The 18,824-nt window shown below is 49.3% G+C and overlaps 1 protein-coding gene across 4 annotated transcripts in view; it reads right to left on the bottom strand.

Annotated features, from left to right (window-relative positions):
• Positions 1 to 16,696, bottom strand: part of ZBBX (zinc finger B-box domain containing) — a 151,419-nt gene extending 134,723 nt beyond the window's left edge. Inside the window, exon 1 of one of the 4 annotated variants that reach the window (XM_072142882.1) lies at positions 16,678 to 16,696. Coding sequence is in view for 2 of the 4 variants with exons in the window: in XM_072142879.1 (XP_071998980.1) it covers positions 1,453 to 1,472 (20 nt within the window). In the remaining 2 variants the exon portion in view is untranslated. Of the gene's footprint in view, positions 1 to 1,452; positions 1,532 to 11,144; positions 11,280 to 16,677 lie in introns of those variants that run through there. The other 3 variants (XM_072142881.1, XM_072142879.1, XM_072142880.1) reach the window with 3 other exon arrangements.
• Positions 16,697 to 18,824: the final 2,128 nt, after the last annotated feature.

The following is an 18,824-nucleotide window of genomic DNA, read 5'->3' as shown; positions in this document are numbered from 1 at the left end:
CCCTGATCTAAAATATATAAATATATAGTCACAAATTTAAAAAATTTAGAGTTTCACATAAGTAGAAGAAAGTGGGAAAGGGAAGTCGGCATATTATCAGCAAAACAATGGTTAAGTATATATCAAAACATGAACATAGTTAGCTCCGAATCAATTCGATTAATTCAACTTAAAATTATATATAGACTCTGCTATCCCCCTGAGGCGGTAAATCGTTTTAGGAAGACACACTCAGAAAAGTGCTTAAAATGTCAGGATCCAAAAGCGGACTTTCTCCACATGATGTGGAATTGTGTAGAAGTTTTAGAATTTTGGGAGGAAGTACACATGGAGGTCTGTCGAGCAACGAGCTTGAAGGTCCCTATGACTCCTGACGTTTTGGTGCTAGGTAACACAAGTGATATTGTTGGCCCTATACATCTAATTAGATGGGTGGGATGGCACTACAAGTAGCGCGATGTACAATTGTTTATGTTTGGAAGTCCCCGAAAAAGCCCAATATAGTAGAGTGGGAAAATAGGCTAAATAAAATAAAAAAGTTTGAGGAGATCAAATTTGCAGACCAAGGGAAAAGAGAAATCTGGCAGAAAAAATGGTTATGTGTGAAATAGAGTGGAACTTCCTTTTTTTTTTTTTTTTTTCTTTTCTTTTCTTTTCCTTGACTGAGGGAGGGTGGGAATAGGGGGGGGGATGGGTACTGTATATCAATGTATAATAAGACATTTATTGTATTCAGAATTGGATATCTGTATTGATAATTCTATATTGAATGTTAATGTTTAAATACTAAGGCTAGAATTAACGGTTCATAACTGGAAATATATAGAGTGTTTAAATTATTGCAGATTACAATAACATCGATATTACACAACATGTATGTGATATAAACTGTATATATATTTTCGACAATGAATGTCATCGATAACTCTTGTTTTTATTAATTTTGTATGCATAAAATATCAATAAAAAGATTAAAAAAAAAAAAATTATACGGGTTGGCCACTTTACCTTATGTTCTTAGTAATGTGTGTGAAATATCCTGGGGGGGGGGGGGGTAGGATATTAGGTTTTTACCAATCTAGTAATAGTTCTGCTCTGCTTTCTTGATATGTAAAGTGAAGCCTCCTGTCTTACATCATCAGCCGGACATTCCTGTTCATAAAATGGCCGCAGATGGAGGGTCATGTGATCTCTAACTGTCCTTATGATAGTAGTCATGAATACAAACATTTTACTTTTGGTCTTCTACCATAGTTCTAGTATTTCACACCAAAAACAGATTTGGCCTATTGCTAATTGATACTATACAGCCATATTACTCATGGTTTGTCCATACATTACATAGTAGAGGTGTGCAAGTCTCTCTGTAATACATCTGATGGGAAAAAAATCATACAATATACAACTGTTTAAAGTGAGTCTACCACCTCCTATTATTTCTGTCTGTTATACCATTTCTGAGAAATTCCCATATTAATCTGTATGCTAATGAGGCAGTTGGTGCACCCAGATCGTGTCCTCTGCACACAGAGCATGGATATTCCTGCCTTGACTGCTTCCCTCTGCATTAGATAAGCAGGCGGATTGTCCTGTGAGAAAGATGGGATAACGCAGGGTCAATAAGGACGTGATTAAGGCCAAAATAAAAGGTGCTGAAAACACTTCCTGCGAGTAATGACTTCTTAATTAGCATAAGGATTAAACTGGGAATATCCTGGAAATTGTATAATAGACAGAAATAGAAAAAAAATAATGAATATTACTCTACAATATGCTGTCAGCAGAATTTAAAGCTTGGTGGAGGTGGTAGACTCCCCTTAAGTTTAAAGGTATAGTAAGTTCATTGGGACATAAATACATCTATAGGTGCTATACTACATCTCTATCCAACTCAATGAAAAGAATTACTGAGGGAGGGGGGGTGAGAAAACTGAGACAAGACATATAAGATAAGTAGGTTGAAGAGAAAGCCCAATCCTTGTCATTCAGGATCTGGAAGCATGACCGAGTTGGAAGAACATAAATATGCATAGATGGTGAGTTAATTTTACTTTAATGGACTGTGGAAGTTTACAGATATGAGGGGGAACAATATAGGGATAGTTGTACTGCTGTATAATAGTTTTCAAAGATATTTTATTAGTGTGAATTAGATTAACTGAAAGGTTCCCTTTAAGGGCTCAGTAGGTAGACCAGATGTGGCAAGATACCACATCAGGGTGGCACCAGGGAAGAAGCTCTCACTTTACCCAACAATCCCAAATCACTGGAGGCTCCTGAGATGGTCAAATTATATGCTCAGTAGAAAAGATGACAACATGTATTTCTACCATATAGAAGTAATACAACTCACAACCTCATTGTCTATGGATATCATGCCCATATATATATATATTTAATATACAGTAGTGACGTGAAATAGTTAATAAAACTTGTGAAGCCTGATCTCCAGCCATGCACCTTTGGTGGCTTTCTAAGGACATGTTCACATCTGCATTTGTCACTATGAATGTTTCGGGTGATTTCCATACATTTACATTAATCATAAATCTACTTCTTCTTGTAGGGGAAGACGACACATCTCTGAGAAATGATCCCGCTAGAACCCGTCACAGTAGTCACCACCATGACAATGTAAGCCGACAGATCAATGCAAATGTCCCATTACTTTCATCTGCTGAAGTCAGGTAAGAGAGTGGATTAATTCCCTCCATACACCCAAACACTATTCCATACAAATAATTTCCTCATGAATCCATCCCCTACCCGTTCCCCAGAAATTACAGGGGGGTCACCACACAATACAGACCACTCTAAGCCCCACAGCCTCCACTACAGGTTATAACACCAGACAGTAACACATCCCAGGCATTTAACATTTAATCCTAGGTACACAGTAACACGTCCCTGCCATATAGCATCTAATCCTAGGCACACAGTAACACATCCCAGGCATATAACATTTATTCCTAGGCACACAGTAACACGTCCCTGACATATAGCATCTTATCCTAGGCACACAGTAACACGTCCCTGCCATATAGCATCTAATCCTAGGCACACAGTAACACGTCCCTGCCATATAGCATCTAATCCTAGGCACACAGTAACACGTCCCTGCCATATAGCATCTAATCCTAGGCACACAGTAACACGTCCCTGCCATATAGCATCTAATCCTAGGCACACAGTAACACGTCCCTGCCATATAGCATCTAATCCTAGGCACACAGTAACACGTCCCTGACATATAACATCTTTTCCTAGGCACACAGTAACACGTCCCTGACATATAGCATCTTTTCCTAGGCACACAGTAACACGTCCCAGGCAAATAGCATCTTATCCAAGGCACACAGTAACACATCCAAGCCATATAACATCTTGTCCTAGGCACACAGTAACAAGTCCCAGCCATATAACATATTATCCTAGGCACACAGTAGCACGTCCCTGCCATATAGCATCTTATCCTAGGCACACAGTAACACGTCCCTGACATATAACATCTTTTCCTAGGCACACAGTAACACGTCCCAGGCAAATGGCATCTTATCCAAGGCACACAGTAACACGTCCCTGCTATATAACATCTAATCCTAGGCACACAGTAACATGTCCCTGCTATATAACATCTAATCCTAGGCACACAGTAACACGTCCCTGACATATAGCATCTTATCCTAGGCACACAGTAACACGTCCCTGCTATATAACATCTAATCCTAGGCACACAGTAACATGTCCCTGCTATATAACATCTAATCCTAGGCACACAGTAACACGTCCCTGACATATAACATCTTATCCTAGGCACAGAGTAACACGTCCCTGCTATAAAACATCCCAGACACAGGGGCACATCCCAGACACAGGGGCACATCCCAGACACAGGGGCACATCCCAGACACATGGGCACATCCCAGACACATGGGCACATTCCAGACTCAGGGGCACATTCCAGACACAGGGGCCCAGACACAAGGGTACATCCCAGACACAGGGTGCAAGACACAGGGGCACATGCAAGACACAGGGGCACATGCAAGACACAGGGGCACATCCGAGACACAGGGTCCCAGACACAGGGGCACATCCGAGACACAGGGGCCCAGACACAGGGGCACATCCGAGACACAGGGGCCCAGACACAGGGGCACATCCGAGACACAGGGGCACATCCGAGACACAGGGGCACATCCGAGACACAGGGCCACATCCCAGACACAGGGGCACATCTCAGACACAGGGGCACATCTCAGACACAGGGGCACATCTCAGACACAGAGGAACATCCAAGACACAGGGGCACATCCCAGACACAGGGTCCCAGACACAGGGGCACATCCCAGACACAGGGGCACATCCCAGACACAGGGGCACATCCCAAACACAGGGGCCCAGACACATGGGTACATCCCAGACACAGGGGCCCAGACACAGGGGCCCATGCCAGACACAGGGGCACATGCCAGACACAGGGGCACAAGCCAGACACAGGGGCACATCCCAGACACAGGGTCACATCCAAGACACAGGGGCACATGCCAGACACAGGTTCCCAGACACAGGGGCACATCCCAGACACAGGGGCCCAGACACAGGGTGCCAGACACAGGGGCACATCCCAAACACAGGGGCACATCCCAAACACAGGGGCACATCCCAAACACAGGGGCACATCCCAGACACACAGGGGCACATCCCAGACACACAGGGGCACATCCCAGACACAGAGGCACATCCCAGATACACAGGGGCCCATCCCAGACACAGGGGCACATCCCAGACACACAGGGGCCCATCCCAGACACAGGGGCACATCCCAGACACAGGGGCACATCCCAGACACAGGGGCACATCCCAGACACAGGGGCACGTGCCAGACACAGGGGCACATCCCAGACACAGGGGCCCAGACACAGGGGAACATCCCAGACACAGGGGCACATCCCAGACACAGAGGCCCATCCCAGACACAGAGGCCCATCCCAGACACAGGGGCCCATCCCAGACACAGGGGCACATCCCAGACACAGGGGCACATCCCAGACACAGGGGCACATCCCAGACACAGGGGCACATCCCAGACACAGGGGCCCAGACACAGGGGCACATCCCAGACACCGGTGCCCAGACACATGGGCACATCCCAGACACAGGGGCCCAGACACAGGGTCACATCCCAGACACAGGGGCCCAGACACAGGGTCACATCCCAAACACAGGGTCCCAGACACAGGGGCACATCCCAGACACAGGGGCCCATACACATGGGCACATCCCAGACACAGGGGCACGTCCCAGACACAGGGGCACGTCCCAGACACAGGGGCACGTCCCAGACACAGGGGCACATCCCAGACACAGGGGCACATCCCAGACACAGGGGCACATCCCAAACACAGGGGCCCAGACACATGGGTACATCCCAGACACAGGGGCCCATGCCAGACACAGGGGCACATGCCAGACACAGGGGCACAAGCCAGACACAGGGGCACATCCCAGACACAGGGTCACATCCAAGACACAGGGGCACATGCCAGACACAGGTTCCCAGACACAGGGGCACATCCCAGACACAGGGGCCCAGACACAGGGTGCCAGACACAGGGGCACAACCCAAACACAGGGGCACATCCCAAACACAGGGGCACATCCCAGACACAGGGGCACATCCCAGACACACAGGGGCACATCCCAGACACACAGGGGCACATCCCAGACACACAGGGGCACATCCCAGACACAGAGGCACATCCCAGACACATAGGGGCCCATCCCAGACACAGGGGCACATCCCAGACACACAGGGGCCCATCCCAGACACAGGGGCACATCCCAGACACAGAGGCACATCCCAGACACAGGGGCACGTGCCAGACACAGGGGCACATCCCAGACACAGGGGCCCAGACACAGGGGAACATCCCAGACACAGGGGAACATCCTAGACACAGGGGCACATCCCAGACACAGAGGCCCATCCCAGACACAGAGGCCCATCCCAGACACAGAAGCCCATCCCAGACACAGGGGCCCATCCCAGACACAGGGGCACATCCCAGACACAGGGGCACATCCCAGACACAGGGGCACATCCCAGACACAGGGGCACATCCCAGACACAGGGGCCCAGACACAGGGGCCCAGACACAGGGGCACATCCCAGACACCGGTGCCCAGACACATGGGCACATCCCAGACACAGGGGCCCAGACACAGGGTCACATCCCAGACACAGGGGCCCAGACACAGGGTCACATCCCAGACACAGGGTCCCAGACACAGGGTCACATCCCAAACACAGGGTCCCAGACACAGGGGCACATCCCAGACACAGGGGCCCATACACATGGGCACATCCCAGACACAGGGGCACGTCCCAGACACAGGGGCACGTCCTAGACACAGGGGCACGTCCCAGACACAGGGGCACATCCCAGACACAGAGGCCCATCCCAGACACAGGGGCACATCCCAGACACAGGGGCCCAGACACAGGGGAACATCCCAGACACAGGGGCACATCCCAGACACAGAGGCACATCCCAGACACAGGGTCCCAGACACAGGGGCACATCCCAGACACAGGGGCACATCCCAGACACACAGGGGCCCAGACACAGGGGCACAGACACAGGGGCACATCCCAGACACAGGGGCCCAGACACAGGGGCACATCCCAGACACAGGGGCCCAGACACAGGGGCACATCCCAGACACAGGGGCCCAGACACAGGGTCCCAGACACAGGGGCCCATACACATGGGCACATCCCAGACACAGGGGCACATCCCAGACACAGGGGCACATCCCAGACACAGGGGCACGTCCCAGACACAGGGGCACGTCCCAGACACAGGGGCACGTCCCAGACACAGAGGCACGTCCCAGACACAGAGGCACGTCCCAGACACAGAGGCACGTCCCAGACACAGAGGCACGTCCCAGACACAGGAGCACGTCCCAGACACAGGGGCACGTCCCAGACACAGGGGCACGTCCCAGACACAGGGGCACATCCCAGACACAGGGTCACATCCCAGACACAGGGGCCCAGACACAGGGGCCCAGACACAGGGGCACATCCCAGACACAGGGTCCCAGACAAAGGGTCCCAGACAAAGAGGCACATCCCAGACACAGGGGCACATCCCAAACACGGGGTCCCAGACACATGGGCACATCCCAGACACATGGGCACATCCCAGACACAGGGGCACGTCCCAGACACAGGGGAACGTCCCAGACAGAGGCACATCCCAGACACAGTGGCCCAGACACAGGGGCACGTCCCAGACACAGAGGCACGTCCCAGACACAGAGGCACATCCCAGACACAGGGGCACATCCCAGACACAGTGGCCCATACACAGGGGCACGTCCCAGACATAGGGGCACGTCCCAGACATAGGGGCACATCCCAGACACAGGGGCACATCCCAGACACAGGGGCCCAGACACAGGGGCACATCCCAGACACAGGGGCCCAGACACAGGGGCACATCCCAGACACAGGGGCCCAGACACAGGGTCCCAGACACAGGGGCCCATACACATGGGCACATCCCAGACACAGGGGCACATCCCAGACACAGGGGCACGTCCCAGACACAGGGGCACGTCCCAGACACAGGGGCACGTCCCAGACACAGAGGCACGTCCCAGACACAGAGGCACGTCCCAGACACAGAGGCACGTCCCAGACACAGAGGCACGTCCCAGACACAGGAGCACGTCCCAGACACAGGGGCACGTCCCAGACACAGGGGCACGTCCCAGACACAGGGGCACATCCCAGACACAGGGTCACATCCCAGACACAGGGGCCCAGACACAGGGGCACATCCCAGACACAGGGTCCCAGACAAAGGGTCCCAGACAAAGAGGCACATCCCAGACACAGGGGCACATCCCAAACACGGGGTCCCAGACACATGGGCACATCCCAGACACATGGGCACATCCCAGACACAGGGGCACGTCCCAGACACAGGGGAACGTCCCAGACAGAGGCACATCCCAGACACAGTGGCCCAGACACAGGGGCACGTCCCAGACACAGAGGCACGTCCCAGACACAGAGGCACATCCCAGACACAGGGGCACATCCCAGACACAGTGGCCCATACACAGGGGCACGTCCCAGACATAGGGGCACGTCCCAGACATAGGGGCACATCCCAGACACAGGGGCACATCCCAGACACAGGGGCCCAGACACAGGGGCACATCCCAGACACAGGGGCCCAGACACAGGGGCCCATCCCAGACACAGGGGCCCAGACACAGGGGCACATCCCAGACACAGGGTCCCAGACACAGGGGCACATCCCAGACACAGGGTCCCAGACAAAGGGGCACATCCCAGACACAGGGGCACATCCCAGACACAGGGGCACGTCTCAGACACAGGGGCACGTCCCAGACACAGAGGCACGTCCCAGACACAGAGGCACAACCCAGACACAGTGGCCCATACACAGGGGCACGTCCCAGACACAGAGGCACATCCCAGACACAGAGGCACGTCCCAGACACAGGGGCACATCCCAGACACAGGGGCACGTCCCAGACACAGGGGCACGTCCCAGACACAGGGGCACGTCCCAGACACAGGGGCACGTCCCAGACACAGAGGCACGTCCCAGACACAGGGGCACGTCCCAAACACAGGGGCACGTCCCAGACACAGGGGCACGTCCCAGACACAGGGGCACGTCCCAGACACAGAGGCACATCCCAGACACAGGGGCACATCCCAGACATAGAGGCACATCCCAGACACAGTGGCCCATACACAGGGGCACGTCCCAGACACAGGGGCACGTCCCAGACACAGAGGCACGTCCCAGAAACAGGGGCACAACCCAGACACAGGGACACGTCCCAGACATAGGGGCACATCCCAGACACAGGAGCACATCCCAGACACAGGGGCACGTCCCAGACACAGGGGCACGTCCCAGACACAGGGGCACGTCCCAGACACAGGGTCCCAGACACAGGAGCACATCCCAGACACAGGGGCACATGCCAGACACAGGGGCACATCCCAGACACAGGGTCCCAGACACAGGGGCACATCCCAGACACAGGGGCACATCCCAGACACACAGGGGCCCAGACACAGGGGCACAGACACAGGGGCACATCCCAGACACAGGGGCCCAGACACAGGGGCACATCCCAGACACAGGGGCCCAGACACAGGGGCACATCCCAGACACAGGGGCCCAGACACAGGGTCCCAGACACAGGGGCCCATACACATGGGCACATCCCAGACACAGGGGCACATCCCAGACACAGGGGCACATGCCAGACACAGGGGCACGTCCCAGACACAGGGGCACGTCCCAGACACAGAGGCACGTTCCAGACACAGAGGCACGTCCCAGACACAGAGGCACGTCCCAGACACAGGGGCACGTCCCAGACACAGGGGCACGTCCCAGACACAGGGGCACATCCCAGACACAGGGTCACATCCCAGACACAGGGGCCCAGACACAGGGGCCCAGACACAGGGGCACATCCCAGACACAGGGTCCCAGACAAAGGGTCCCAGACAAAGAGGCACATCCCAGACACAGGGGTACATCCCAAACACGGGGTCCCAGACACATGGGCACATCCCAGACACATGGGCACATCCCAGACACAGGGGCACGTCCCAGACACAGGGGCACGTCCCAGACAGAGGCACATCCCAGACACAGTTGCCCAGACACAGGGGCACGTCCCAGACACAGAGGCACGTCCCAGACACAGAGGCACATCCCAGACACAGGGGCACATCCCAGACACAGTGGCCCATACACAGGGGCACGTCCCAGACATAGGGGCACGTCCCAGACATAGGGGCACATCCCAGACACAGGGGCACATCCCAGACACAGGGGCCCAGACACAGGGGCACATCCCAGACACAGGGGCCCAGACACAGGGGCACATCCCAGACACAGGGGCCCAGACACAGGGGCACATCCCAGACACAGGGTCCCAGACACAGGGGCACATCCCAGACACAGGGTCCCAGACAAAGGGGCACATCCCAGACACAGGGGCACATCCCAGACACAGGGGCACGTCCCAGACACAGGGGCACGTCCCAGACACAGAGGCACGTCCCAGACACAGAGGCACAACCCAGACACAGTGGCCCATACACAGGGGCACGTCCCAGACACAGAGGCACGTCCCAGACACAGAGGCACGTCCAGGACACAGAGGCACATCCCAGACACAGGGGCACGTCCCAGACACAGGGGCACGTCCCAGACACAGGGGCACGTCCCAGACACAGGGGCACGTCCCAGACACAGAGGCACATCCCAGACACAGGGGCACATCCCAGACATAGAGGCACATCCCAGACACAGTGGCCCATACACAGGGGCACATCCCAGACACAGGGGCACGTCCCAGACACAGAGGCACATCCCAGACACAGTGGCCCATACACAGGGGCACGTCCCAGACACAGGGGCACGTCCCAGACACAGAGGCACGTCCCAGAAACAGGGGCACAACCCAGACACAGGGGCACGTCCCAGACATAGGGGCACATCCCAGACACAGGAGCACGTCCCAGACACAGGGGCACGTCCCAGACACAGGGGCACGTCCCAGACACAGGGTCCCAGACACAGGAGCACATCCCAGACACAGGGGCACATGCCAGACACAGGGGCACACCTTAGGCTGAGGGTCACATCATAGGCACAAGGGGGCACATTGTAGGATCAGGGGCCGATCAAAGACACAAATGGGGCACATTTCAAGTACAGGGGAACATCCTAGGCACAATGGGGCACATGTTGGGCACAGGGGCACACTAGACACAAGGGGGGGCACATGCTGTACACACAGGCAGCAGCTCACACCTGGCACAGAGAGCATTTTCCTTGGTTTCTCCAGTGCCTGGTGAATAACGTGTATCTCCTGTACTATACATAGGTGTGAACACATGCCTATAGTGCCATGCTTCCTTGCTCCTGGCAGTGAGTGCTGGGGGCACATTATGGGCAGGACACATGGCTCCAGTATTTGCCGGGGCCACCTGATAATTCCTGTAGCGCTGCAGGGAGGCTCCGCTCCACACAGCGGACATGTCTCCTCTGCCGGTCACTCACCGCGGTTCCGGGTCTCCCTGTGGTTCTAAGCTTCAGGCCGGACCACAGCGCATCAGTTTGGGGCACTTGTTGCTAGGCAACCAGAGCTTGCCATGCCGCAACTGCGAAACCACGCCCGGGGGAGTGGCCTTCTCCAGGGTATATAGCGGAGGACAGAGCTGCATCATGTGACTTGTGTGACCCGCGGCATGCTGGGAGCAGTCCCTGGACGTGATCACCATAGCGGTCCTGTGCCATAGCTGCTCCTTCCCTATGACTGACACCATAGCGCACTAGTGTAGGGATAAAAACACAAACCGCAGGTCATTTTTGGAAACTACCGTATATTCACACCAAGCAGTTTTACTTTGGTTCTGGCTTCACAGTTTAACCCCTTATAGATGCAGCTTTTTTCGTTCATTTTTTTAGCTCTCAACCTTCCGAAATCAATAACTTATTCACTTTTCCGTGTATAGAACTGTAGCGCTTATTTTCTGCGTAACAAATTTTACTTCTCATTGGCATTATTAATTATTCCCTGCCGTGTACTGGAAGGCTGGAAAAAAAATCCAAGTGTGGTGAAATTGGCAAAAAAAAAAGTGTGCCACGTACTTGTGGGCTCTGCTTTAACGATTTTTACTGTGCCCTCTAAATAATACATCTACTTTATTCTTTGGTTCGGTGTCATCTCGGTGATACCAAATTCATACAGGCTTTATTGCATTTTAATACATTTTCAAAAATGAAACAAATGTGTATGAAAAAAATATATATTTTGCCATCTTCAGACGCTAATAACTTTTTATACCATGGTGTACGGAACTGTGTGAGGTGTCATTGTTTTGCGAGATGAGCCAACGTTTCATTGCTACCATTTTTAGGACTATACGACCTATTGATCACTTTTTATTAAATTTTTTATGTAAAATGGTATAAAAGTGGCATTTCAGACATGTGGAGGCTATTTTCCGTTATGGGATTCGCTGATGGGAATAACCGTTTTTATATTTTGATAGATCAGGCATTTTGAGACACGGCGATACCTAACGTGTTTGATTTTTACTGTTTGTTTCATTTTATATCATTTCTAGGGAAAGGGGGTGATTTAAATTTTTAGGGTTTTTTTATTTATTTTACTTTCTTTTACTATTTTTTTTGGACCCTCCATTGTACTTTAACCTTGATGGTCTGATCGTTTCTACTATATACTGCAATAATGTATAGGAGTATATGGCCTTTTTATACTGTATTCAGTGTAATAACCCACTGGCTCACTGTAACGAAACTGCAGATGCCATGCAGCCTTGGGTCTGTCATAGCAACTTATTGCCACTCTCAGATGACGACGACGATCATAACAAAGAAGCGGATACAGCCCCAACATCGGAAGGGTTAATATACACGATCGGTGGATATAAGCGGTGGGTGTTTGCTGCAATATGCATGTATGTATGAAGAGGCTACAACTGAACCTATCGGGGAGGGGCTAGGCCTTAATACACTTGTGCATTTCCACAGAAACACATGCGATCGGTAACATGAACCACATGTTTTTCAAACACAGACATGTGAAACACAATTTCACTCACCGGATCTATCCGGAGGCTCTGGCCTGTTTTCAGGCATACAATTCGTGATAAATATGTGTATGAATGTGGCTACGTGCACAGTAACGTGTTTGTGTGCAGATACGGGCCACAAACTGGGAAGTTTGCAGGCAGTTTTGGGCTGGCATCGGCTCTGATCATGAGTTTTAACCCATTACAAGCCGCGGTCAAGCATTACCGCACCATGTAAGGGTCTTCCCCCGATGGATCTGACCCCTGTGCCTCTTACCGGGAGATCCGATCCTCTTCTGGACAGCCCCGAGGTCTGCCAAGTGCCCCGGGGCTGCCCAATGTTCTTGGCAGTCAGACACCTTCCTGGCCTGACTGTAAACTGCCTGCGCAAGCGTTTGCATGCTCATACAGTTTACACTGCTCTACAATGCGTTAGTATTGTAGAGCAGTGTATTGGACTTGAACCAGCGATCAGAGCATTGATGGTTCACGTTCAAGTATGTATAAGTAAAAAAAGTTAAAGAGAACCCGTCATGCAAAATAACCCCCCTAAACTAAATATATTTTCAGAAACTGCCATTAGAGAGCATTGCCTCTATCCCTTTATTGTCCCTCTACATGCCTGTAAACCTAAGCAATGAGGTCCTAAAGCTGTATGCAAATGACCTGTGAAATGTCCAATGAATCATTAGCATATTCAAGCTGTCCACTCTATTCATGAGTGGGAGGCACAGCCACACCCCCAGTGCTTGACTGACAGCCTGTATAATGGTGTGAGGCTGTATAATGGTGTGAGGCTGTATAATGATGTGCTTCCTGGTGCTGGTGGCCACGCCCCCTGCAGCCTGTGTGTCCATGTGTGTGTGAGATACAGCAGCTCCAGGCAGCCATGTTATAGCAGAACATGTCAGATTCATGTGTAGCTGATGTCTGTGTCTCTCACCTGTATATTAGGAGGATGCAGCATGTCAGCAGATGCAGCACACACACTAGCCATGCTTTACTATACATTACACACAGACATGAGCAGGGGGAGGAGAGGGGTAACAGGGGTGACATCACTGCCTCTGACCATGTGACCAGCCTCATTTACATGATAAAAATAGATGATTTTACAATGAATAATGTATGAAATGTCTAGATAAAGGCTGGGATGGATCCTTTTGAGCTGCTCCAACAGATAGTAGTGACAGGACAAGTGACACAGACCTGATGACAGGTGTCCTTTAAAAACAGTAAAGTTTAAACACTAGAATAAATAAAAAATAAATACATAAAAATATAAGCCCCTAAAATGTCACTTTTCCCATATAAACACTTAATAAAGTATAAAAACCAGAAAAAAACACATATTTGGTATTGCCGCGTTCGTAACAATTTGTATAATAAAACAGAATTGTTACTGGACCTGCACAGTAAACGCCTGCGGAAAAAACGCAAAAAACTTTTGAAAAAAGATCATTTTTAATTAATACATTTAAAAAATGCTCTAAAATGTGATTTAAAGAAATGTTACGCACTCTAAAATAAGACCACTAAAAATAACTGTTCTCGCCAAAAATATGCCCTTAATCAGATTTGTCAGCCGAAAAATAAAAAAGCGAAAAGATGGTGATTCCATAATGAACAAGATTTTCTCCAAAATCTTCATTCAGTATAAATACACAAAAGTCCCACATATTTGGTATTGCTGCATCTGGGACAATCTGCATAATAAAATAGGTATAGTATGGTAAACGGCCAAAAAAAAACCCCAAATAATCTTCCTAAAAATGTATTCTATGCCCGTCCATGCTCCCATACAGCAGTTTACCACCACATAAGGGTAAACCGCACCTCCATTTAGTTTTAACCCCTAGAAAAACACCTAAAGGGGCAACAAACTTCAAAGTGCTTTTTCATGCGATGAGGGGTATAGTTTCCATAATGGGGCAATTTACAAGTTTCACTATTATTTAGCCCTCTCACAGTCAATTAAAAGTTGAGCAGGTCCATCAAAATACGGGATTTGGTGATTTTCCAAAGAATGTGAGCCTCAAATTCTAAGCCTCATAACATTCTAGTAAAATATATGGAATCTTAAAAAACCCTGGCAACTTAAAGCAGACATTTAGGAAATGTAAGTTATGAGTTTATTTGGGTGCTATGACTATCTGCATCAAAAGTAGAGCATTTAGAAAATAAAGACATTTTCCAAATTTTTGCCAAATTTCGTTTTTTTTCATAACTAAACAGAAAAAGATTTCATCCAAATTTTTAAACTAATTTGAAGTACAATGTGTCACGAGAAAACAATCTCAAAATCCCCTGGATATCTTATAGCAGTGATAGCGAACCTTTTAGAGACCGAGTGCCCAAACTACAACCACTTATTTATCGCAAAGTGCCAACACAGAAATTTAATTTGAGATTTGTACTCCCTTCTCTGTCACAGCTTTCATTGATACCAGCACCCTGAGGACACCAATAAAGCAGAAAATAGGAGAAATTTGGAGGATCATTGTAGCTTTGCTCCAGGGTCCCATAAACAGGAAGAATTGTCAGGGCCGGAGCAGGAGCTACAATGATAATCCAGATCTGTCCACACCTTCCCACTCCTCCTGTAGTCCCAGGTAGAGCTGTCACTTTAAAATAGCTCTGTGCACAGCAAGTCCTGGGCTGTCTGGGACTGCAAGAAGATACCTGAAGTCATCTCTGGTGATGGCCTAAGTGCCCACAGAGAGGGCTCCGAGTGCCACCTCTGGAACCTGTGCCATAGGTTAGCCACCACTGTCTTATAGTGTTCTAAAGCTATAAGCACTTATAGAGACACAGGGAAGATTTGAAAAATAGGGCCACATCCTATAGGCCAGTGATGGCGATCCTTTTGGAGACCGTGTGCCCAAGCTACAACCAAAACCCATGTATATGTTGCAAAGTGCCAACATGACAATTTAAGCAGTACCTTATTGCTTCTTGCTGTAGCACAGGTTTTAATCGTATTGGTCTCCTGAATTCACCAATACAATAGAAAGATGATGGAGAAACTTGGATTGTAGCTTCCTTCCCGGGTCCCCTCAAGAGAGAGAATCAGGGGACCCAGAGCAGGAGCTCCAATGACAATCCATCTCTATCCACACCGTTTCGCTCCTGTAGTCCTTGTAGCCAAGGATGTTGCTTTAAAATAGCTCTGAGCATGGCATGTCCTCGGCTGTATTGGATCACAGGAGAAAGCCTTGAGTCCTAGCTGGCAAACTCTGTGTTGGGGTGAAGGACTGGGTGCCCACAGAAAGGGCTTTGAGTGCCACCTCTGGCACCCGTGCCATAGGTTCGCCACCACTGCTATAGGCCAAAATAGGCCTATAAAAGAGTCCCGTAGGGGTTAAATTTTTAACCTTGGTTGGTGTTTAGGATATGTGGTGGTAGACTGGTTTGGTAGAAATAAGAAGTGCCACTTCATAAATAATTTATTTTGGGTTAAATAATAGTGTCACAGTAAAGGGTCTAAATACTTATGACCATGTGAAATTTCAGTTTTTCTTGTTTAATAAATTAGCAAAACTATCTACAGTATATAGTCGAGTATAAGCTGAGGTACCTATTTTTGCCACAAAAAAAATGGAAAACGTATTGACTGTAGTATAAACCTAGGGTGGGAAATGCAGCAACTACTCTTTAAAAAAATGTCCAGCAGCTGCCCCCTTTACAGAAATGTCCAGTAGCTGCCCCCCTTTACAGAAATGTCCAGTAGCTGCCCCCCTTTACAGAAATGTCCAGTAGCTGCCCCCCTTTACAGAAATGTCCAGTAGCTGCCCCCCTTTACAGAAATGTCCAGTAGCTGCCCCCCTTTACAGAAATGTCCAGTAGCTGCCCCCTTTACAGAAATGTCCAGTAGCTGCCCCCCTTTACAGAAATGTCCAGCAGCTGCCCCCCTTTACAGAAATGTCCCATAGTAGCCTCCCTTTACAGAAATGTCCAGTAGCTGCCCCTTTAAATATAATAAACTTAGTACTCACCCCTGGCGCACTCTTATCCCCCGGCTCGTCTTCTCTGCTCAGCTCCAGTTCAGCTCCAGCTTCCCGCCCACACGCACATACTGTGAAGCGGTGTGTCGCCACCTGATGAGGTCACTGGGTGTGTGTGCATGCGGGCAGAGAGCATGGACGCGCCTCTGCCCTCACTGCTGGGAAGCTGGAGCTGAGCAGTAGAAGAGGACCCCGGGGGTCAGCGCAGGACGTGAGTACTAATATTTTTTACATAAGCCGAGTGTGGTTTTTTTAAGCACAAAAAAACTTGGCTTATACTCAAGTATATACAGGATTTCTGTTTTTTTCTGTCAAGATTGGATGCAGAGTGTACATTTATGAGTAAAACAAAAGAACTTTTTTAACTTACCCATTGGCTGCAAAAAAAAAAGAGTTAAACATTTAAAGGGGTCTGAATACTTCCCATACCCTCTGTAAATATCGCACAATTGTTGCAACGGCTGATTTACTCCATATTTATGCACATTTTTGTGACATTTGCTTACCCACTGTGTTTTTAGCTTCATCTAAACAATGTGACAGATTTATAAAGTGGGAATTTTCCTACGGTCACATGTGTGGTGCACATCTACTCCAATCCCCTCCTGGCATAGTAAATACTTAAAGACTAGTTGTGCCAAAAATTACTTGTGTGACTTTTCACTAAGAAAGTTGTATATTCTCTGCAGACATTAACACCTCATATGCCACATTTATGAAGCAGTGTATAGCCATATGACACAGTTGACATGCAACACAATGCATAATGATAAACATCCCCCCCCCCCCAAGAGTGGAATGAGACCCATCGGGGCATCATAGATATAATTGTTTGCATTTTACAATGCATTTGGCTGGTTTGAATACTTTTTTCTTTATTTCTGGAAGTGTAAGCAACTATAGTAACATTTTCACAGCTGCTTACACTTCCGTAGATGAAAAAAATTGATGCAAACCAGCCAAACGCATGGAAAACATGCAAAAACACATGCATTTTAAAACGCACACGTTTTGCACAGCGTTTAAAAACACACCATGTGACCTCACGCTAAACACTGACAGAGGCTGGTAGAGCAGGAGAGCTGGACGCAGCTTTACCTAAAGTAGCAGTACATTCAGGTGCTGTCACACTGTTCATTTTGAACGTGTTTTAAAACGCATTGCTAGCATGTTTATCATGTGGTTGGCTGGTTTGGAACTAATTTGTCTTCATTTCTAGAAGCAGCTGTGAATATGTGAACACACCAAAAACGCACCATGTGATCGCAACCTCAGTGTTTGAGAAAATGTTTTCTATGGGCGGAGTTGCTGCTGTGACACGTTTAACTTTGGTTACAATGGGGTAGGGCTCTGTCTTTAGTCTTATATGAAGGATATGATTATCTTTAAAATAACACTAAAACAGGAGCTAGACAGATTTTGTCTCCATCCATAGGGGGAGATTTAGCATCAGTGATAGTTCTATGCTGCTTGTCATTTATTACTGTGGCGATGCCCCTTTAACCTGTTCCCAATGTGAGCTGTACTTTTATTATTTATTTATAAAGCAACAATAATTCCATGGTGCTGTACAGGCAATAAGGAATTCCCATACATTATATTAAGACAAGAACAAATGCAAGTACAAATAGAGAACTACAGCGATCAGGAAACAAGTGGAAGGAGGGCCCTGCCCGTGAGGGATCGCAAGCTATGTGATTTTTATACTATTACTGCAAAGCGTACGTTCGGGTTTATGGAGTCGGCTTGTTAAGGTACACCTAGCTGATAGATCAAATCCTGTCATTTCTACTTGTTCTATATTCCTAAAATCATTGTAACAGAGACTTCATTATAAGATGGCGCCGGCATCGTGATCATAATGAAAACAATTAAGGCTAAAGAATGTCAACAAGACTTCAATCCTGACGTCAATAAGCAACAGCAAGGAAGTTCTCCAATCAAGAGACCACACGAGCTGGGAATTCTCCGCCCCTTCTGCTTCTTCCATAATTTCTATATAGTTTTGTGAAACCAAATAAAGTTCTAGCAGTGCAGATTTGCCATGGCCATGATCGCATGAGTGAGATTTACATCAGCAAATGTGTCTGAATTAATTTCTTACAATGTGCACACATGCTTATTTATTAGAAACACGC

The sequence above is a fragment of the Engystomops pustulosus genome, chromosome 3, assembly GCF_040894005.1.
Source record: "Engystomops pustulosus chromosome 3, aEngPut4.maternal, whole genome shotgun sequence".
Classification (NCBI taxonomy): domain Eukaryota; kingdom Metazoa; phylum Chordata; class Amphibia; order Anura; family Leptodactylidae; genus Engystomops; species Engystomops pustulosus.
The sequence above is the reverse complement of the archived record's forward strand: the minus strand, read 5'-3'. Positions and strand labels throughout refer to the sequence as shown.